At 42.6% G+C, this 22,995-nt stretch overlaps 1 protein-coding gene across 1 annotated transcript in view; it reads left to right on the forward strand.

Annotated features, from left to right (window-relative positions):
• SLC26A8 (solute carrier family 26 member 8) overlaps positions 1-19,576 on the forward strand; it is a 77,407-nt gene extending 57,831 nt beyond the window's left edge. The window contains exons 10-19 of the mRNA XM_032410120.1: positions 3,587-3,664; positions 5,825-5,920; positions 7,037-7,143; positions 7,225-7,294; positions 7,725-7,817; positions 7,925-8,056; positions 11,686-12,057; positions 14,031-14,085; positions 14,180-14,364; positions 19,139-19,576. Of these exons, the coding sequence (XP_032266011.1) occupies positions 3,587-3,664; positions 5,825-5,920; positions 7,037-7,143; positions 7,225-7,294; positions 7,725-7,817; positions 7,925-8,056; positions 11,686-12,057; positions 14,031-14,085; positions 14,180-14,364; positions 19,139-19,576 (1,626 nt within the window). The remainder of the gene's footprint in view (positions 1-3,586; positions 3,665-5,824; positions 5,921-7,036; positions 7,144-7,224; positions 7,295-7,724; positions 7,818-7,924; positions 8,057-11,685; positions 12,058-14,030; positions 14,086-14,179; positions 14,365-19,138) is intronic.
• The last annotated feature ends 3,419 nt before the right edge of the window (positions 19,577-22,995 follow it).

Here is a 22,995-nt window from a genome sequence, read left to right on the forward strand (position 1 = left end):
AAAAAAAAAAAAAAAAAAGAGGGGCGCCTGGGTGGCTCAGTCATTAAGCGGCTGCCTTCAGCTCAGGTCATTATCCCAGGGTCCTGGGATCGAGCCCCACATCGGGCTCCCTGCTTGGCAGGAAGCCTGTTTCTCCCTCTCCACCTGCTTGTGTTCCGCTCTCGCTGTCTCTCTCTGTCAAATAAATAAATAAAATCTTTTAAAAATTAAAAAAAAAAAGAAACAAAGAAGGTTAGGCTATGTGTAGATAGCAGGAAGGAAGAAGTCCTTCAGTTCAGCTTGAGTCGGGTTTAGCCTGTCTGACAAAGTGCCCCCTTCAGAGGTAGCCTGGGGCTCTCATTCTATTTTCTGCAGCTGCTGCAGCATTGTTCTCCTATGCAGCACATTTCCCTACCAATGACTCTCCCTGTGGGGCAGTGACACTTCAGGAGGGGCATTGTCCTAAGGATGTTGGTCAGCCCTTCCCTGAGACCTGAATTTGCCCAGTAAATTGCTGGTTTGGGCAGAGAATGCCAGTTGGTCCCTGGCCCTGGAGGCACTGGGGCTCCCCAGCCTCCACGCTGAGTTTCTGTTCTGGACAAGCAAGGGCCTCTGAGATTCATTTAGCCTTCCTCATCCCACAGCAGTGGGGTGTTCTCGCTATCCCTCCTCTCTGGGGATTTTTGAGTCACTTTGCCAGAGGACACCCTAATTTCCTCAAAGTTCCTCAGGACTATAGGAAAGAGAAGCTAAGGGGCTGGCTCTGTACCTCTCAGACCTGACCTGCCACCAAAGGCCACTTTATTTCTGGATTTCCTTTAATTTTCCTTGTCTAGAACCCACTTATCTTCACTGGTTGCAGCAGAACCTATTGGTTCTTCCAGTAGGAATGCAAGCACGCCAGGGCAGAGGGGATGTGAAGAGCCCCAGACCTGTGGCCAATTGGACTGTCCCCCACTCCATCGCCAGATTCATCTCGTTCTGACCACTGAGTTTCCCTGTTCTCCATGACTGGGCTCCTTTCCCTGTTCCCTGATTTCCAAGGACTGGCCTTCTAGCCATGTCCCCAGGCTCTGAGAACTGCTTAAAAAAATAATTATTATAAAAGAAAGAAAAGAAAGAGATAATAAAAGAAAGAAATGTGTTGTATTCTTTTTAGAGGAAGCAAATGGGGCAGTTGGAGAGAGCCTAGATCTTGGAGTCAGCTGGTCAGGTAGATTAAAACCTGACTCAGTGGTTCCTAGATGTGTGACCTTGGGCAAGTTACTTTTGCTTTTTGAGGCTCTAGTCCTCATCTGTAAGATGGGGATAAAGATAACTTTTCAGTTGTAAGAATTAAATTAGATGATAATAGTGCCTATCATAAGGCCTGTCACTTAAGAGTTTCAAAAATTGTAGCTTCGGGAGCCTGGGTGGCTCAGTCGTTAAGCATCTGCCTTTGGCTCAGGTCATGGTCTCAGGGTCCTGGGATCGAGCCCCACATCAGGCTCCCCACTCAGTGGGAAGCCTGCTTCTCCCTCTCCCACTGCCCCTGCTTGTGTTCCTTCTCTAGCTATGTCTCTGTCAAATAAAATCTTAAAAAAAAAAAAAATCGTAGCTTCTACCCCAGGTCCCTAAGGCTCTGGCCAGTACTTGGCAATCTACTCTTCAATTTCATGGAACCCACTGTGTATGGAGTAATTGGTGTCTGAGGGTCCACATGTTGATAGTGGCTGTGGCTTGTGAGAACTCACAGTGCCTTGAATTCCCAACAAGAAGGCTGAGTCAGTTTTTGTTCAAGAAAACCCGGGAAGTGATGGAAAATGAGAGCAGAATAGCAAAATATGCACGAAATGTAAAGTTCTACATGCTTGCTGTCTTCAGACCCTGTTCAGACACGGAGTCTGAGATTCTGAGAGCCATCAAGCATCCTCCTAAGGCACGATGCCACCAAGCATGGCCCTCTGATCCCAAAGTCCACTCCTTTGTGTGTGCAGCCAAGGGAGACACAATTATTGGCAGGCCTCCCAACCCTCTCTCTGCAGCAAATTTTATGGGATTCAGTGTCTCATTTGTACTCATTTAAATCTGGGTTTTATGCAGCTTTTTTTAGCATCTACATGTCTTTGTTTCCTTCAATCTGAAGAACTTGGAGAAAAGAAGTGGTAGGTAGGTCAAGCTTACCCAGGGACACCAAAAACCAAAACACCAAGCCAAACAGACAAAAACAAAACAAAATGAGCAACAACAAAGAAGAAGTGGTAGGAAGAAACGTCCTGATGAATTTTCCTGTGCTGATCAAAGTAGTTTTTCTATAGTGCCAACAAAGACCATCCGAAGCGAGACCCTTACACTAGATCCAGCAACAGGCATGTGTACATTGGCTGGAGGAGCTTATGGTCTCAGTTACCTGTTTCAGTTCTAAAGGGTATAAAATGTTTGTCCGTAGAACTTCCTGAATTTCAGTTGTAGTGGTCCATTTTCCTGAATCCTCCTTTCAACAGTACATCAAGTGGTGTCAGCTGCAAAGCAGCCAGGATAGGGAAAGAATGAAGTAGGAAATTGAATTCCTTGCTATTACTTTCAGTGATGCATTTATACGCAAATAGCAGTGAGCAGCGAGAGGGAATCCAGTAGGAAGGTTTTTCTTTCTTTTTTTCCACTCCTAAGAAATAGAGAGAAGAAGTCGAGAATCATTGCTGAGCGGTTCACTTAATGGTTTCACTTTGAGGGACTCCCTCAGTTCTTGCTTGTTTATGCCATTGTTCTGATTTGTGGTTTGTTTTATCTTCCCCCACACACATCCCCCAACATAGTGGGTGATTATACTGCTTTGTATCAGTTTTTATTATTAGGGGCTTAAATGACGGAGATTTATCCATGGAGGACATACTGAGTTCAAGACTATGTCCGGAGTGCCTTGAGACTGTAAAGGGAACTGTGTCGCTCAGCTTGCTCTCTAGTTGCCAATCAGAGCCACTGCATACCAAGCAACACTGAGGCCAGAGTCATCCACCCAGCTAGGATAGGACCCAGAGCTGCTATCTGCAGCCCTGACTCACATTTGTAACTTTTTTTTATGGTAATGAAGCAGAGAAAAACTGAGGAACATCAGAAATGATTATCATTGCATTTTTAAGATGGCGCTTCTAACACTGTTCGATGGGAAGCTATCCAAGCTCCAAACTGGAGAGCGAGGGGGGAAGTATTTAGTGATATGGGAAGTGGAAGGGTTGGGATTTTAGGGTGGACAGTGATGAGTCTACTAGGGCTTTTCTAGACTGTTCCAGGAGGAGTTAAAGTTGGGAGGGAATGCAAGCCCGACCTTAGGAGACTCCAGATTTCACAGCGCAAAGCTAGGGCAATAAAGATTCAAATAGCCAACACAATTTAGCACTTTTCAGAAAGGATTCATGCATTCATTCAACAAGTATTTCTTAGTGTATGCTTAGCACTTTGACAAGACCTGAAAATGTCAGTTCAACAAAAATGCACTTATGCTGGATGGTTACACTCAACTCCTTTTAAGAAAAAAATGACGCACTTCTCACCAAGCAGAAGGCCTCAGTTGCAGACAAGGACAAATACGTTCCTGATGGTCTCTCTCCAACTGGCTCTGTCTCCTCAGTTTGCATCTCTGGTAGGCGCAGGTGTGATGCTGCTCCTGATGGTGAAGGTGGGACGCTTTTTCCACGAAATGCCAAATGTAAGTAGAACTGATAAATAATTGAGTGGAGAAAGATCAGATCTCCAGATTGCATCTTGGTGGGGTATTCACCTTGTCCCCAGTGGTCACCCTGTCCTATCTCTCATCCCTTCCCTTTAAAATAATAGCATCCACCTCACAGGACTGGGAGTTCAATAAGGTAATGTTTATAACATAGAGAGAACAGTGTTGAGCTAATCGTAAGTGCTCAAGAAATATTAGGTATTATTGTTACTATTCTCATTCTCATTAATCTTCTTTTTATTGCTTCAGCTATAAAGTAAGTTTTATAAGTAAGGATTCAGTTAAAGATGACCAAAATAGACTTCAGATGCCAGAACGCCCCTCACTGACTCAGGCTTGGAAACTCATTGTGTATTCATGCCATCTGTTTTCCTAAGCCGTTTCCAGAAGGCCTTGTTCTGCGTTCATATGAACTCAATCCCCCTATTACTGCCGCTCACTAGAAAGCAGGGTCTGTTCAGGTTAAAACCCCTGTTCAGGTGGGCTGCCTCTATATACTTGCCGTTTCTTCCCTTTGCAAGAGGCTGATTGCCTTGCATCTAGATGCCAGGTGCATTCAATGATTGGCGGTCATCAATTTGTTCTCTGTTAAAATACAGATCAATGCTCAGTGACCACAATTTCCTTGTAAATTTCCTTAACGTTCCTTTCGCCATTTTTAGTTAGTACTAAGGGAGGTGGGAAGAGGTTTCATGACTGGGGGAGCAGCTTGGTTACACACTGAGGTGGCAGTCCCTAAAGCTGGAGTGGTTGTAAATGTTATCCCCATCCTTTTGAACACCTCCATCCCACCTGGTAAATACCAGGTTTCAGAAGAGCAGGACTACCTCAAGGCTCCTGCTGCCTTCTGCTCTTGTGAGTCAGAGATCTTGGAACTCAGCCCCAGAATCTATATGCATGGAAGGTGGGATTAAGCTTGTATTTATCACACAAGCTGTCCTCCGATTCCCAGCAGAAGTCATCTCCAGAATGTAGTTTCTATAGCAAGGTGCTATAACTCTTAGAGTCTATTTTAGGAGAGCCGCTCACTAATTCACTTTGAACAGGGATTTTTTTTCTTTATAGCTAGAAGAATCAGAATTTTTTTAAAATTGCAAACAAATAAAAATCTGTCAGAATTCACTAAGGGCACTCCTGTATTATAAATACGTTGGGGACAGAACAACCCTTGCTTTGGGCTCACCATGTTATGTCACATTATTTTTATAGCATCTAGTTAGGATGTTTCTGGATGAGAAGTTGTGAACACCATCTGATCAGTGGAATAGCTGAACTGCTATAATAATGGGGCTCTATGGGTACTAAACTATGAATGATCCCTTCCTTCCTTGAGAGATTATGGATAGCTTGTTATAAAACTCTTATTGGAGTAATTGGTGGAGCATCCTGGCTAGGATCTCAACCAGTTAGCAAGGGGACCAACACAATTTTTTTATAAACATGATACACAATAGTATCTTCAATATTGTTCCAATTTTGTGTGAAAAAATATATAGCACATACCAAAATGTTACCAATGGTTATCTCTTGGATGATGGAAATTATATATAAGTCTACTTCTTTCTTTATACATGAGCATGTTTTACCTTAATATCCAGAAAGGCTACATTTTTATCATATATTGTTTTATGAAAAGATTTGCCAAAAATCTTGCAAAAACTCTATGAGGTGGAGTTTCTTTTCCTTCCCACCACATGTCCCTGCAAATTGCAGAACATTTAGAGATTCTTGACTGAAAAGAAGATGAAGATGGGAAAGAAGTGATTTCTACTGACTTCGTCTTTGCCCATCCCTCCTCTGCTGACCTACTGAGTCCACTGGTCACTGAGTAACCTCAGAAAACCAGAGTAAGCTTGGACCCAGCCATTCCTGGTGATAGGATCAGTTCTAATCCCAGGCAGAGTATAGCATATAGAGGAGAGATGGCTAGGAAAAGGCTAAGAAATGTTAAGCTAGTGCAGGGACTTCATGAAAACAAGAAAATGTTTCTTAAAGTATGTTAGATTCTGCTTTGAGGCCCTGATAATTTTTACATTGCTGAGTGGCATGGCTGACTTTTTTTGTGGTTCCTTTGTGAAGATTTGGGAGTTTTACCCCCGAAGGGAAAATGAAGCAGGGTTTACCTTTTCCCCATAGGCTGTGCTGGCTGGTATTATCCTGAGCAACATCCTACCCTACCTTGAAACCATTTACAACCTACCCAGTGTGTGGAGGCAGAATCAATATGACTGTGTGAGTATAGATGCACTGGCTGAAGTACGGAAGGACAGAGGGGAACGTTGGAAAGAGGGAACGAGAACAAACAAAAGAGATCAGGATGAAGGACACTAGCGATTCTTTGATAACTAATACTCTAGCTTAAAAAAGGGGGGGGGAAGTCAAGGTTATTGGTGCATGGAAATATTGAGACCTCATTCCAAAAACTATGCAAATAAAAAGGAATTAATGGCTAGAGTTAGATACAAATCTAGTAAAAAAGGTTGGTCATACATGACATAGTTGAATGACTTTTAATCCAGTTAGTGTGAACACATTCCAGGATAGGAGGCACAAATCTTACTAAGAGAAGGCAGTGTCTTGCCAGGCAGACTAACCGATGGAGCACCCTCCTTCCATCTAGAGCACAACATAAATGGGAAACAGGAAAAAATAAAAGATGGTAGTTGTAATATCATGAGAGGGGAAGGACCTGGTAGAGGCAAAGAGACATGAAAGGGAATAGTTTTGGGATCCAGGTCCCTGAGGAGCTAAGAGAGGATGTGGTCCAGTGCAGAGGGGTCACTTCTTGGCCCAGAAGGAGGGAGAGCACTTCCAACAGGAGCGAAGAGAATGAGGGAAAGTTAAGCATGGATACTACTAACAAGTGGCAGGTGAAGGGGGAAGTAAATATTTAAGGGAGTTTGAGCCTATCTGCTCTGTGAAGATGAGTCAGGTTGGCTGCTGAGAGTGATGGAAAAGGTGGTGGGGTAAGGGCTTGAAAAGTTGTACATGATAGGTCTTAAAATAGCAACTACCATTCATTTGTTGAGTGTTCTGGGTTGCTTTAGGATCAGGATTTCCAATCTCAACAAAGCCCATAAAGTAGATATTGTCATCCCTATTTTGCACATGAGGTTTCAAGAGAGAATTGAAGAGAGAAACGACCAAGGATGCACACAGGAATTGCTAGACAGCCTTGGAACCCAATCATTTGTGATGGCGTCAGTCCATATGGCTGTAGAATTTGTGTTCTAAATTCGAGGTGTCGGGAGGGAGGGGAGGGGGAAGGGGAGTTGAGAGAACTGGTGGTTTTCTCAATTCTGCTTGTTGTCATGGTCTTCCCTTGCCCTTCTTTCCCTTTTCCATAAGGTTATTTGGTTGGTGACGTTCATATCTGCCATTTTCCTGGGACTGGATATTGGACTACTTGTTTCAGTAGCTTTTGCTTTCTTCATCATCACTGTTCAGTCACACAGGTACTTTGTCTCAGGTAATAGGAGGTTGGCCATGGTGAGGTAAGGCAACTATGACCTAAAAGCAAATACATTTCCTTTCAGAACTAAGATTCTCCTCCTGGGTCAGATCCCTAACACCAACATTTATAGAAGTTTCAGTGACTATCGGGAGGTAAGACTCCAAATCAGTTCCGCTCGTTCGCCCAAAGGATGGGCTGGACCAGGCCTGCTGCTTAGTTTTTCTACAAAATCCCTTTGCTGTTGTTGGCTGTACCACAGATACGCATCTGCCAAGCTGGGCAAAGGGAGGCAGGAAGGCAGAGGCAGGTGACTTAAGTAGGTAGATCCTTAGACTACAGTAGCCAGTTAAGGATCACGTCCTTTAGGGGGAAGGAGGCCAAGAAAAAGAAAAGAGCAAATGGAGGGTGAAGAAGAAAGCAGGAAAGCAGGGGGTGAAAGTGAGCGGAAAGAACTTGCTAATTCTGGCCTCTTATAAAGAAGAATACAGATTCTCCAGGGGGCTCTAGAGATTTTTTTTTTTTTTTTTTTTTGCTCCATAAAAGAGCTGAGAAATTGCCCTCCATTTTACATTTGTCTTGCAGGTTACAAACCTTCCTGGGGTGAAAATCTTCCAGTGCTGCAACTCTATCACATTTGTCAATGTTAATCACCTAAAGCACAAGCTGTTGAAAGAGGTGATGGCTGCCTCCCCTGCCTTTCTCCACCTGCTCCCCTCCCCTTCCCCAGGTGCCCCCTCTTTGCCCACTCACCACCTGTACGAGACCTCTCTGACTTCTCTCAGGTTGAAATGGTAAGGGTGCCTCTTAAAGAAGAAGAAGTGTTCCGTCTGTTTAATCAAAGTGAAGAAGGCTCACGGGAAGAGAAGATATGTCAGTGTTCCTGCAACTGTGATGAAGTACAGCTGTCGCCCAGGGTTAGAAACGTCTCTTCCTTTCTGCATAACATTCTCCACATTTTATAAAGACACATGCATTAGTCGTTGAAAAAGAAGAAGCAAGGAAAGAAAATTGAAACCCCCTCAGGGACTTTGGCTCTTAGGTGGGCTCTGGGGTAATTGGAAATCAAAGATTTCTACTCAGAAATGAAGACACAGGGCCCCCTCTGAGATTAAATCTTGACTTAAGTAGGTAGGAGGAGATGTTTGAGTCCCTATTCAATGGCCAGTGACTAATCTGAGCACAGAGAGTACACTCTGCCTATTGAGATTGATAGTAATACCTTAGTTATACCTATTTCTCTAACTTTTACCTGCCTGGCTTTAGATTTCTGAAAATAAGTGACTTAAAGGTTGTTTTCTAGGGGCACCTGGGTGGCTCAGTCGGTTAAGCGTCAATTCTTGATTTTGGCTCAGGTCATGATCTTGGGGTTGTGGGATCGAGCCCTGAGTCGGGCTCAGTCCTGGGCATAGAGCCTGCTTGGGATTCTCTCTCTCCCTCTCCCTCTGCTCCTCGTCCCCCCTCTAAAAAAAATAAGATTGTTTCTAATTCCAACTAAGGCAGCAGAGTCGACGTGGCTGGGGTTCTTAAGGATGTGCCAGGGTCTTCTGATGTCTGCCTGTGACCAAGGAAACGATGATGGGGAGTGGAGGGTGGATAAGTATAGATGGAAATTTTACACCATCTGAAGGTTATTTTAGCTGATGAATTACAAAGTGTTCATTATTTCCAACTCAGACTTGGTCTAAATTAATTCCCTTCATCTAATATTTATTCCCTTTCCAAAGAGCTCATTTCTAGCTTTGGGGCCTTTCACCCAGTCTATACCTATACCTGGAGGGGAATTCTATCTACACACACACATACACACACACACACACACACACACACATTTACTCCCCCCCGACAAAAACACCTCCTGTCCCCCTGATGTAGACACCTGCAAACACTAAGCACCCATTCTCATTCCCATATACCCTAATGGAGCATAAGTTCTACTCAACTCCCTGAAAACACCAACTTTCCTGCCAAGAGGACAGAATTACCACTCTCTCTAATTTTTGTTTCCACACTGCACTGAGCATCGTAGAGGGTGTTTACAGGGCATCAGCAAATACACTCTAGAGTAGAATAGGATCACCTAGTATTTATTGAACTTCTACTCTACACCCAGAACTGTGACACTATGAAAAAGGAAAACGAATTTGAAGGGTCTCTGTCCTCAGGTAGTTCTTTTTTCTTTTTCTTTTTTATTGCGGTAAAACACATCACATAAAATTTACCATCTTAACCATTTTGAAGTATACAGTTCAGTAGCGTTAAATATATTCACATTGTTGTGCAACCATCTCTACCATCTATCTGCAGATTTTTTTTCATCTTGCAAAACTGGAGCTCTGTCCCCATTAAACAACAGCTCCCCGTTTCTTCCTCCTCCCAGCCCCTGGCTACCCCCATTCTACCTTCTGTCTCTATGAATTTGACTATTCCAGATCTCTCATTAAGTGGAATCATACAGGATTTGTCTTTTTGTGACTGGCTTACTTCGCTCATCATAATGTCCTGGAGCTTCATCCAGGTTGTTCTTTTTTAAAAATGTTTTTTCATGGAAATTTTGAACATAAACAAAAGTAGAGACAAGTATAATGAGCCTCAATATTCCCACCATCCACTTCAAGATTTATCAACTCATGGTCAATTTTGTTTCATCTCTATGCTCACCCGTATATAGCCCCTCAAAATCACAAAATTATTTTGAAACAATTCATGGAATTTTATTTTATTTTATTTTAATGATTTTATTTTTAAGTTATCTCTACACCCAACATGGGGCTCGAACTCACAACCCTGAAATCAAGAGTTGCATGCTCTACTGACTGAGCCAGCCAGGGGCCCCAATACATGGAATTTTAAGTCAGACTAGGGAGATGACTCTCTATTAATGTGACCTACAAGGCTATTTCTGTATTTTATCAATCCTAAGATATATGTTCTTTTCACATCTCTGAAATTTGGATTCATTGTGTAATTGATGGCATGTCACAGTTTAATTTGCAGTGATTTGTTTTTCTTTCTTGACAATATAAAAAAGTGTGGTGCATCTTAAAATTGATGAAGTAGGGGTGCTTGGGTGGCTCAGTTGGTTAAGCTTCTGCCTTTGGCTCAGGTCATGATCCCAGAGTCCTTGGGTTGAGTCCAGCATCGGGCTCCCTGCTCAATGGGGAGTCTGCTTCTCTGCCCCTCCGCTGGCTCGTGTTTCTGTCTCTCTCTCTCTCTCTCTCATGCTTTCTCTCTCTCAAATAAATAAATAAAATGTTTTTAAAAAATTGGTGAAGTAGGACAGTCAACCATTCTACACAGTATACTGTCATGTTCAGAATTGTGTCTTTAAATTTAACAACTCTAAGACTTCAGATAAAGAAAGATCGGCATGAGTTCAAAAAGTCAGGCAAATCTCCTGGTAGCCATGGACTTGAGCTAGGCAGGAGAGAGAAATTTGGATTTAGGTCAGATGGGGAAAAAGAGGATTCCCAGTCTGTGGATAAGGTTGGACAAAGACACTGGGGTGGAAATAAGTATGGGGTCCTCTGAGTAGGAGGCTTGTCCTGGGAAGTAAGTTCAGGCAGACAACAGGTGCGAGTGAATCTTGAAAGTCTTTAAGGGACAAGAGTGTGTAGAGTGGATGAGGGAGAGTAAGGGGAGGCTCTCAGAGGTCTCCTTCCACCTGAAGGACCTTGCATCTCCCCGCCACTGAGCCCATCCTCCACTCTTCCCCCAAAGGCCTGGCCTGAGGGACTCTCAAGCCTTGAGGAACACCCCTCTCCATTGAACTATAATTTATTAGCCATCCATACCACTTTTTTTTTTTTGCTCTACAACATATACTACCTTGTACAGTTTTTACCTTCACATTTAATGTTTTTTAAATTTATTTCATAAGCAATATTATTAGCACAACAGAAAAAAAAGAAGAAACATCACCCCAAACTATACCACTCTAGCAAATGAACTTTTAAAAAATTTTTCCATGTACCTTATAGTTCTTGTCTATCTATGTTTTTGTTTCTCCTTTGAATGGACACACAGGCAGAACCTGGTGCCTGTGACTACATGCCCATTGTATTCCTGGGACTTGGTACTGTCCTAAAGCTATGGCAGGCACTCCGGGCCTATTAGGATGAAAGGAGCAAAAGGCAAAGACAGCCCTGCTCGAGTAACTTCTATCTTCTTAAGGAAGTCTGATGAAAGATGGAGGCGTTGAGAAAGGGACTGATGGAGGAAACACTTCAAACAATGTGTTAGGAGGTGCTGGAGACAAATTAGAACCCAGGGATGAGGGGAAGGAGTAAAGCAAAGGTGATTTTAAGTCTGGCTCGCAGGACAATGAAATCATCCCTGGTACACCGAGGGAAGTTGGGAGGGAAACACTGGTGAATGTGGTTTTAGTTGTGAGCTCAAAGTGACAATGAGGTATCCAAGTGAAACCCAAGCTCCTAGTCCACGGGGAGCTTTCCTGCCAGAGAGGAAGGTGAGTCCATAGACAGAAATGGCATAGTAGCCCTCCTCTGAGCCTCCTCACTGTCCTCCCCTAACTCTGTTGTTTCAGGTTGTCTATACAGAACGATTTGAAAGTAAACAGGACCAAGACTCCTCCTCCATTAACCTGATCCGCTGCTCACGTTTCGAGAGTATGAACATGAGCCGGTCCACGTCCGATGAACAAGTACCATACCCCGTATCTTCCATGTCTCACAGAAGCCCCGGGCCAAACTACGAGGCTGTGGACAGAGCTTGGCTTTCTAATAACCCCTCTAGAAACAGCTCGATGCCCCTGCCTGGCATTGCTGAAAACCAGGGGAGGGACAGATCGTTCCTCCCCTTCTCAGATCTCTCTCTCCTACCCAGCATCCACACCATTATCCTGGATTTCTCCATGGTCCATTTTGTGGATCCACAGGCTTCAGTGGTGTTAAGACAAGTAAGTATTGAGGAGGCTTTCACAAGAGCCCTGATCCCCTCCTACCCCTGCCCCTGCCTGCCCAGATCCCGATTGAATGCTGTCTGTCACGGATCAGCTGCTATGTGACTCCGGGGCCACTAGAAACTTGGACACTAAAGACAATTTAAGGTCAGCCAGAGTAAGGGGTGCCTGGGTGGCTCAGTCGGTGAAGCATCTGCCTTCGGCTCAGGTCATGATCCCGGGGTCCTGGGATCGAGCCCCGCATTGGCCTCCCTGCTCAGTGGGGAGCCTGCTTCTCCCTCTCCCTCTGCCTGCTGCTCTCCCTGCTTGTGCTCTCTCTCTCTCTCTGACGAATAAATAAAATCTTAAAAAAAAAAAAAAAGTCAACCAGATTAAAAAGAAAATGAACCACTCTGATTTATTGAACTGGGATTGGTTCTCTAAGCATGGCATATTATTTCTCAAAAACTCAGAAGTGGGAAATTTTAATACCACTGAGGCAGCAGTCTGTGCTACCCCCCCAGCCACTCCCAGTATATCCTAGGAGTTCAGGTCTGAATGCTATAGAAAAGAAGCACACCAAGCATCCTCCACCGTATCGCTGCTCCGCAGCACACCTTGTCAAAGACTCTCAGATGTGAAGATGTGGTAGGAGGACTCTGCAAGCCTGGGGCTGCCTTGTCCAGGACCCACAGGACCTCCCCAGTTCCTTCCTCCTTGCCCGCATCTTTGGGTAAAAAGGGCAGGGATGGCTTGTCCTTCAGAAGCTGTGTCCCTGAGTCCTGGCCTCTCTCCTCCTCTCTGGTTTCTCCAAAAGTTGTCATTCCTCTCCTTATGTGGACAGTTAGATGCACAACTAGCCATATCAGCTTTATTGTTAATGTCTCCTAAGTACAATATCTGCTTTTCAGCCAGCTTATGTCCCTCTACAGCCCTCTCTTCCACTCTTGCTCCTGTTGGTGATGGCTCAGGTGTAAACATCCTGAACACTCACTTCCTGGGTCTGACTGCACCCACCTTTTTTTTTGAGATCTACTCCTTTGGTTGATTTTCCTTCTTTTATCTTCTGATCCTTTGGTTGATTTTCCTTCTTTTATCCTCTGATCCTATCTTATCAAACCTTCTTATTCCTAAAGAACTATGATTCTCCCTTATATGAGTCCAGCTCCTCTTTGGTCTGAGGCAACAGGAAACTTCTCAGAGCAGAAAGAACTCTGGTTGGCCGTCTGTGGTTGTGTCCTCTATCCTGGCTTTGCTACCATTCGCTGTCCATCTGACCCAAGGTAGTTTAGTAAATTGCACTGGATCTTCATTTCCTCATCTATAAAACGAGAGGCTCAGAAGAAGTTAATGTTAAGGGCTCCCCCATCCAAGACATCCTTGTCTCCACCCCGTTTTCAGATTCAATTAAACTCAATGTCTTATCTTTGGGACTTTTCTGTCTTTGGTTGTGCTGCTGGGCTGTGGAGAGTAGTTCTGAATATGAGCCTCAGGATTCCTGAATTCCATTCTCTATATGTCACTTGACCGTCTCTGGGCCAGTTTTTTTTTTTTTTCCTCCTCTGCTCAGTGAACTCCAGGAAGAAGGGGGTCACATGCATACACTAAGCAATAATACCAAGATCTGGCTGTTCCTGAGGGCTGTGCAGTATGTCCCCATCACACCTGTGCCTGTGTCTCTCCTAGCACTGTGCTCAGGAGCATTATTTCTTTATGTGAACTGTTCCCCACCTGAGACCATGGGCAACCCTCCCTCTCACTCCCTACCCCACATGAGAACATCTGATTCTCTTTCGTATTCCCAGCACTTTAGACATTTCCTGGCATATGGAAGTCCACTCATCCAATGTTTGTAGAGCTGAATTGGAATGCAGAGGTACATATACTCCAGACAAGTGAACGACCAAAGGGGTATTAAAACTTAGCTAATCAGAAGGCCCGTTCCTAGTGAGCATGAAGATAACTAATGCTGATTTACTCTCTCCTCACAGATGTGCAATGCTTTCCAAAATGCGGACATTTTGGTACTCATTTCAGGGTGTCACTGTGAGTACCCCTCACCCTATGAGAGGGCTATTGGCACCCCGAATGCCCTGCTACCCAGGTGCCTGACCTTGTGCGCTCTGGGTTCGGTTTGTAGCTTCTGTGGTCAGGGCCTTTGAGAGGAGCGAGTTCTTTGGCGCCGGCATCACCAAGGCCCAGCTCTTCCTCACCCTCCACGACGCCGTGCTGTTTGCCTTGTCGAGGAAGTTTCCAGAGGCATCCGAGTTGAGCATGGACGAGTCTGAGACCGTGATACAGGAAACCTACTCAGAAACAGACAAGGTTGGATGATGTGCAGCATCCTTGTGGGGGGTGAGCAGGGGGAGACACTTGATTGAGCAGAGATGAGCAATGGCCAGGAAAGTTTTCTGAGTATGGCTGTGCCAAATTTTGGGACATTGAAGGGCTCCCTTACCAGTTGGTAAATAGCAGTGGAACTGAGTCCCAGGGTCTCCCCACTGCCGTGGCATCTGGGTGCCATTCAGGATCCTTTCCCAACTGAAGAGAGTGTTACCCAACACAGCAGAGGTCTCCAGGATCCTTTTACAGCTAGCTTGGTTAGTGCCAGTGCCGTCCCAGTTACTGAATATTTTAAATATCTCCCCTAGCTGTACCTTTAGAATCCATCCCTACACCACCTTTAGGATGAATAATAGAACTGATGGACTAGCAGAGGTAAAGAGCTGACAATCTAACACTTTGGCTCTTATTTACATTGGGAGTAACATAAGAGTTACTCAACCTGACAAATGCAAAGGAGAATGATCTATAAGCCAGAACTTTTAGCCATTTATTAATACTAAGTAAAGACCTGGGCCTATTTCAGTGTTTTTAAATCAGTGTCTGTGAAAGTTAAAGGTATCCCCTTGCCCCCCGCTCAAAGAAAAGGAAATTAAAATACAGATGGGCACCAAATATTATCTAATGACTAGAAATTATTTTTTAATTAAACCCCTGATTCTTTGACTTAATTCATTTTAATAATGTTTGAATTTTTTATGACAAGAGTCATAAGAGTAATAAGTTTTTTTGAACACTTGAAGAAGTAAAAGATATCCAAGCTTGTAAAACACGGCCTTTTTTTTTCTTTTTCTTTTTAAGTAAACTCTGTGCCTGATGTGAGGCTTGAACTCACGACCCTGATATCAAGAGTTGCATCCTCTAAAGACTGAGTCAGCCAGGCACCCCACTTTCTTTTTCTTTTTAAAGTAATGTATTTCCCTTGCTTATTGATAATTCTCACAGGTTATGTGCCTCTGCTTATCCAGAACAACTTTTTCCTCAATGGACATATTTTTTCTATTCTGCTCTATACTCCACTCCCATCTATAAAATCATAGAGTCACAAAGCCTTTCAGTTGGAAGAAACCTCGGAGTGTTTCAGGTTTATCCCTACATGGAGCAACAATTCTCTTAACAACATTTCTGACAGAGGTCCTCCTGCTTATGCTTAGAGATTTCCTGTGGCTCTCAAAATTTAGTACACATCAGAATCACCAAAATATGCTGTTAAAACACGGACTGCAGATTCTTCTGTGCCCCATATCCCCTGAATTTCTGATTCAGTGGGTCTGGGGTAGGGCCTGAGAATTTGCATTGCTAACAAGTACTGGTTAACGCTGATACTACTGATACAGAAACCACATTTTGAGAACCACTGCCTTAGAGATTCAACGTCCATCTTTCACTGTCAGTCTAGTGTGCCTGGTAATCTTTGGGTGTGTGCCAGACATTGTATTTAGAAAATGTTTATAAAAATAATTTGGGGCCCAGGATGATATTTTTTTTCTGGAAAGAATTTGATTGTTTTGCCAAGTACCTGGAGGCACTAGCGATCCAGGTTAACTGATCTGATTTTAGGACTTGAGGTGTTCTAGGCCATCCAGATGACCCACAGCCCAGCCGTGGCTGCATGCCACAGCCCCTCCCTTGGCAGACCCTGGAATGCAACTTTGGCAACTCGTAAGCCCTTAAAGTTGTCAAAAGCACTGCTCTGTATCTATGTGTCAGTTCAAAATCATCAAATACCTTCTACAAAACTGGTCCCAAATGCCAGACTCACCTCTGTAGATTTTCACCTTTTCCAAATCTTGGCCTGGTAGTTCTTCATGATATTTGTTAGCTTTGTAGTGTCTTCAAGCAGACGTTTCAAAATATTTTACCCAGCTCTTGTGGCTGTCCTCAGTAGGAGGTCTGAATTATGTAGTCTGCCTTTACTCTAAGTGAAATTTTCTCTATTTTATTTATAATTATGATATACTTGGCAGATTTGCTTTACATATTACATTGTCTTTCCTATATTAACCTTTTCTTATTTTCCATTTGCCTTTTGTTTAGAATGTCATCTCACTTAGGAAATAAATTGTATTTTCTTCTAGATTTTTATGTTTTAGCTGTTTATATATTATACTCTTTAATCTAGTTAGAATATATTTCAGTGTGTGGTGTTAAAGAGTAATCTTTATTTCTTATCTGTACAGCAAACCATTCTGAGCTAACTCATGTACTGGATAAGCTATCTTTCCTCCACTGATTAGAAATGCTATTTTTATAAAATATTACATTCTTATGAAAACTGAAGTCTATTTCCAGCTTAGTGTTTTCACTGTTGAGTATAGTTTCAATACAGCTTTGTAATACATTTAGCATTTGGTTAAGAAGTCATGTGTCACCAGTCCTCTATTTCAAAATCTGCTAAGTCATTCTCACCAATTTATTCTTCCAAACAAACTTTTAAATCTTTTGTCAGCACCCCAACTCCGCCCCCCAAAAAGGATCCCACTCAAATTCTCATTAGAATTGCATTAAAAATATAAAATAATTTGACAAGTGCTATCTTTACAGTATTTGTTCTTCCTATCTAGGAACATGGGCTGTTTTCACATTTATTCAGTCTTTTTAAATGTTGCATTCATAGTAAGATTTTGTGATTTTCCTTATACAGACAAATTCTAAATACTTTATACTTTGTTTTATACTTTTATTGATTTTTTTAAATGAACATTCTTTTTCATTATATTTTCTACCTGGCAATTGCTAGCCTATGGGAAACCTATTGATTTGTATAAAATTATTTGGCCACCTTTGTGACTCCTTTTATTAGACCTAAGAGGTTTCATTGTTAATTCTCTTGAGTTTTCTAAATAGAAAAATATTTTCTACAAATAATATAAATACCTTATTTTCCAATTGTCAAAATGCTTATTTTCCAATTGTCAAAATGCTTATTTCAGTATCATATATTATGGCATTAGCTAGATCTCCCAGAACAATGTAAGTAATAATGGGCTGTCTTGTCTTACTCCTGAATTTTATGAGAAAAACTTCTTATGTATCTCTATTAAGGATAGTGGTAACTGTTGGCTTAAGATAGACATCATATTTATTCTGTTTTTATTTTTTTCATTTTTTTATTATGTTATGTTAATCACCATACATTACATCATTAGTTTTTGATGTAGTGTTCCATGATTCATTGTTTGCATATAACACCCAGTGCTCCATTCAGTATGTGCCCTCTTTAATACCCATCACCAGGCTAACCCAACCCCCCACCCCTCTCCCCTCTAGAACCCTCAGTTTGTTTCTCAGAGTCCATAGTGTCTCATGGTTCGTCTCCCCCACCGATTTCCCCCCCTTCATTTCTCTCTTCCTATTATCTTCTTCTTTTTTTTTTTAACATATAATGTATTATTTGTTTCAGAGGTATAGGTCTGTGATTCAACAGTCTTACACAATTCACAGCACTCACCATAGCACATACCCTCCCCAATGTCTATACTCTGTTTTTAAAAAGTATTTTTCTAGTTTACTAACATCCTTATCAGGACTTATATTAAGACTTGGTATTGAATATGTCAAAATTTTTTTCTGACATCTAAGCTAGGAAGCCTAAGAGAGGAGCAAATTCTACTTTGGATGTATTAAATTCAAGATGCCTGGTAAACATCCAAGTGGAGATGTCAGAATGGAAATGGGTATATGAACGAGCAGATCAGGGGAAGGGTTATAACCAAGAAGTCATTGGCACATAGATAATAATGAAAATATGGGACTAAATAAAATTGCCTATGAAGGAGTGTAGGTGCAGAAGTTCCCAGGATCGAGCCCTGGGGTTTACCAACATTTAGAAGTCCAAAAGAATTAGAGGAGACAACAAATAGACCAGAAAGAAGCAACCAGGAAGGAAGGAGGAAAAGCAAAAGAGTGTCATATGGCTGAAGAGAAAAAATTGTTTCAGAAGAGGTGAAAGTTGTTAATTCTATGGAATGCTTCTGCAAAGCTGATTCACCAAGCCTGTGGGGCATCTGCTATGTGACAGGCTCAGTGCCTGGTACTGGGGTTATCGAAAACCAGGCACTGCCTTACCTCAAGGAGCTTAGAGTCTAATAGGGGAAATAGATTTGTAAATAAATAAGGCAATACATTATTGGCACTGTGATAGAGGTGTGAGTGAGGTATAGTTGGAACGCAAAGGAAGCTATGATCCTGGTTGGTCATCTTTGATCTGAATTTGGAACGGTGAATAAGTGTATGTGGACAAGGTGGAGAAGGACAAGGCAGGCACAGGGAGCAGCATGAGCAAAGGTAAGCAGAAGTCAGACATCTTTGGTTATCTTTAAGGCTAGAGCAAAGGGTGGAGACTACAGATGTGGGTAAAGCTAAAGAAGATGGCAAGAGGCAAGGTCACAAAGGGCCTTACGTGCCCTGCCAAAATTACACTAGGGGTTGGAAAGACAAGTAAGATCAAGAAGACAAGATGTTTCAGAATGCTGCCAAGACCACTGCTGTTTTAATGGTTGACCATGAAATCCAGGCTAGCTAGGAGAGCCAAAGAAATCAGAAGTTATGATTAATAGAGCCTGAAGAATAGGGAGTAAACAAGGAACTGGCGGGTGCAAAGATGAAAAGCAGATGTGAGCCAGAAATATTTTCTACTTTGCCAGGAACTCATGATTTCTCGTATCTTAAGTCCTATTGTATTCTGAAATTCCTTGACTGTTCAAAAGTTAAATTTAATTGGAAATTTTAACCCATCTAATTGTGTGTATTTTAGAATGGAGAGTCAGGACATAAAATGAACCGCAGTCTTCTAGATGTCTCCAAAAACATAAATCCAGACTACACCATGGTTCAGGAACCAATAACAGGGGAGGAGTTGGAGCTAGACCTGGAGCTGGAGCCCACACTGGAGTCAGAACAAGAAGCTGGGCTGGACCTAGAGCTATACCTGGATCATGAGATGGAGCCTGAGTCAGAGTTAGAGCCTGAATCTGAGCTAGAGCCTGAATTGGAGCTCAAGCCTGAGTCTGAGTCCAAACCCAGACCAAGGGCTCATACTTATCCTCGGCAGCAGTACTGGCCTCTGTATCAGTCCATGCCTCCCAGCTCCCCAAGTCAGGATCGGCCTAGGACACAGTCATTGGAGAGGAGGCATCAACATAAGAATTCATATTCACCCAAGGGCAATAAAACTGTGGATCTTAGGAAATGAACTGGGAATAAGGAGTCAGATTCCCTTGGCAAATCCTCCTTGCCCGAATGGGTTCACTTGGTCAGAAAACCTAGCAATTCTTGTTTTGGGACCCTCCATCTGCTGGCTTCTTGCTTGCTCAGCACTGGGATCTCACTCCCAGATCACAATACTAAATACCAAGAATTATCTCTGAATTCCCTATCTAGGCTTACCTCATTTCACCTTCAGCAGATATTCTAGTGAAAGATTTCCTTCTTTGCATACCCCATACCTCTGGGGATATTGTCCAACCATCTCTAGCTTACTCCTTTCATCTGTTTCCCTTTCTCCAAAGAGATGAGGCTCAAATAAAATATATAAATCTACTTACATTTGGACCTTTCCTTCATCTTTTCCCTTCTTTGTATCCTGTATGCCTAAGGAAATATTGGGTGGGAGAAATTCCAGAAGTGGGTGGACATGGTGAAGAAGAGATGAGCAAGAAAAGGAAAAACTGGGTAGCACTTGTATTTTATATGCAACGTATCTTCACTGCACTGATGGTGGAAATGCAGAAATAGGTAGGTTAAGCTAGGCCAGCCCGTGAGGCTTGGAGCACAAAGAATTGTTAGGCTGAAAACAATTTTGCCATCACTCCAAAGTCAGGATCTTATCCAACCACTGTTTCAGAAGACCAGTCAAGCTGTACCAACTGATGAGAATGTTAGCTTATAGAAGTATTAGAGCTCTCTTTGGTATTCAGATTCACATTCACCACTGCTGCTTTCTTACAAGTTTTTAAGGTACAAGCAATCTAAAATCTGATTCTTGGTGGACCGAACTTAAAAGTCTGTGACAGACACAAACCTCTTAGGAATTGGAAAAGTCAGTCATTACTAGTTTGGTCCAAATCCATGCAAAAAAATTCCCACTCCCCTGTTAAAAAATATCTAGTATTAAGCTGTAAGCAGAAGAGAAATAATGGGCCCCTGGGCAAAGGTATATGGAATCCTGAATTTTATTTTCCGCTTGATAAACAAGATTCCTCTTGCTTGGGTACTCAATTTCTCTCATCTGTTAGGTAAAAGAAATTCTTGTTAAAATATAGGTGTCTCTTATCACAGAGATGACATGTGCAATCACTCATTCTACATTCACTAAGCATCTGCTCCATGCACACCCCAAACTGTGGGGTAGATAGAACGATATTAGCCCTACTTTACATGCTTAAACTGAGACTCAGATAAGTTTTGTAACTAGCTCAAGGTCATATACAATTGTACCCTAAAAGAGGTGGGAGCCCACATCACAAGCTTCATTTGTTCATGTTTACTCAATACATTTATTGAGTACTGTATGCCAGGTACTGTCCCAGGTGCTGAAGATACAAGATGAGCAGAATAGATGACAAAAATAATTATCAATTGTGGTAAGTACCTTGAAGGTAAAATATAGGAAAGTCTGAAGGCATACATCAGGAAGGCCTGAACCTATCTCGGGTGTCAAGGAAGTCCTCCCTATGGCAATGACCTATGACCTGGCACCCGAAGGATGAGTAGGAGTTAGGCCTAAACCAAGTTCCAATGACTGCTAGGAGGGCAGAGCCAAATGGGAGACCAAGAGTGGTGACCATGGGTAAGTACAAAAGCTAGGCACCCAGGAACACAGCCAGATGGTGGTAATTGCTCTGGCACCAAGGACTTAACCAGAAACTGGGTCGAACTCAGAATGAATTGTCAAGGTGGCAGGGACAGACATAGAAATTTGTCAAAACCAAGAAAATACTTCACACTTAAAACAGGAGACTAGAAAGTACATGGAGAGCCCGGTTTCTGTGGGCTGCCGCCCTCTCACACCAGCTGCCTTGTATTGTCACATTTCCATCAGAGGAAGGTCTTTAAACTTGGAATCAGTGGCTTCTGATACTTGGGCAGCAAGTGGTAGAGTTTAGACTCTGGTCCTTTCTGCTGCAACTGCACCAAATCTTGCCTTTGGTACGTGACCTCAGAAGGACCCAACGAGGTGCTTGGATTACAGTCTATCTTTCACATCCATCCTTTCCCAAAGTAGTAAGATAAATGAAAATGGTTAATTGATTGTAAATAGTACAGCATTAAAGAAAATGTAAACTGAGTAACAATTCAAAGGCTGAATCTTCTTCCAAAATGCAAATCACCTGCAATTCTAAGACATTTCAAACCTTATAAAATACTATGGTTCGGGTTGCTTAGCTCACTTTTCATACCATGGTCATCATTGCAGCTTTTTTAAAAAAATATTTATTTATTTAACAGAAAGATAGGGAGAGCAGGAACACAAGCAAGGGGAGTGGGATAGGGAGAAGCAGGCTTCCCGCTGAGCAGAGAGTCTGATGCGGGGCTCAATCCCAGGACCCTGGGATCATGACCTGAGCCGAAGGCAGACGCTTAACGACTGAGCCACCCAGGCAACCCCATCATTGCAGCTTTTATCTTCCAAGGAGAGACCAGAGAAAAACGCTAAAGACTGAAAAACCAGTACAGACTGGATGTGAAAGTTTAAGTGTCTTAGCACAAAGTTTTCTCCCCTACTGAAAAAAAATACCTCAAAGAAGCTTATGATCTACAGTAAATGGGGGTTGGGGTATGATTTTTAAATGTGAAGAACTAAGTGGAATCACTAGACCTGCAGAAAAGTAGGTCTGGAAAAGAAACTGGTCAAAATAGGTAACCTTAGGTAGCTGTGTCTAAATATGTTGAATATCACAAAGCCCAATGAATTGTAACAGGAAGTCTCACCCATATTTGATTTAGATGATACTTAGATGAGACTTTGGACTTAGACTTTTGAGTTGATGACATGTGAGAAGGACAGGAATTTTGGAGGGCAGGAGTAGAATGTTATGGTCTGAATGTATCCCTCCAAAATTGTATGTTTAAATCTTAACCCCCAAGGTGGTGGCATTAGAGGGTGGGGCCATTGGGAGGTGATTAGATCACCCTTATAATTATTAATGGGATTAGTGTCCTTATAAAAGAGGCCTCAGAGAGATCCCTCCTACTTTCCACTACCACCTCCCTTCCACAGCAAGAAGAGGGCCATCTATGAATCAGGAGGTGGGTTCTCACCAGACACCAAATCTGCCAGCACTCTGACCTTGGACTTCCCAGCCTCCAGAACTGGGAGAAATAAATTTCTGTTGTTTATAAGCTGGCAGCCTGTGGTATCTTGTTATAGCTGCCCAAATAGATGGGATACCATGGCATGAGGCTAAAAGGATGAATAAAGTATGATTTTTGCCCTCAAGGAGCTTCCAAACTACAAACAGGCATTGTGGGAGGGAGTGTCATGGACTCCTAAATGAAAAGGTGATGATGAGAGGTAAAGTACTATGGAAATAGAGATGGCAGGAGGGGTTAGAAAGAATGCAGATCAGGGAAAACTACTGAGAAGAAATGACATTTGAGCTGGGCATAAAT

Source organism: Phoca vitulina, unplaced genomic scaffold, assembly GCF_004348235.1.
Source record: "Phoca vitulina isolate PV1807 unplaced genomic scaffold, GSC_HSeal_1.0 scaffold11, whole genome shotgun sequence".
NCBI classification, from domain to species: domain Eukaryota; kingdom Metazoa; phylum Chordata; class Mammalia; order Carnivora; family Phocidae; genus Phoca; species Phoca vitulina.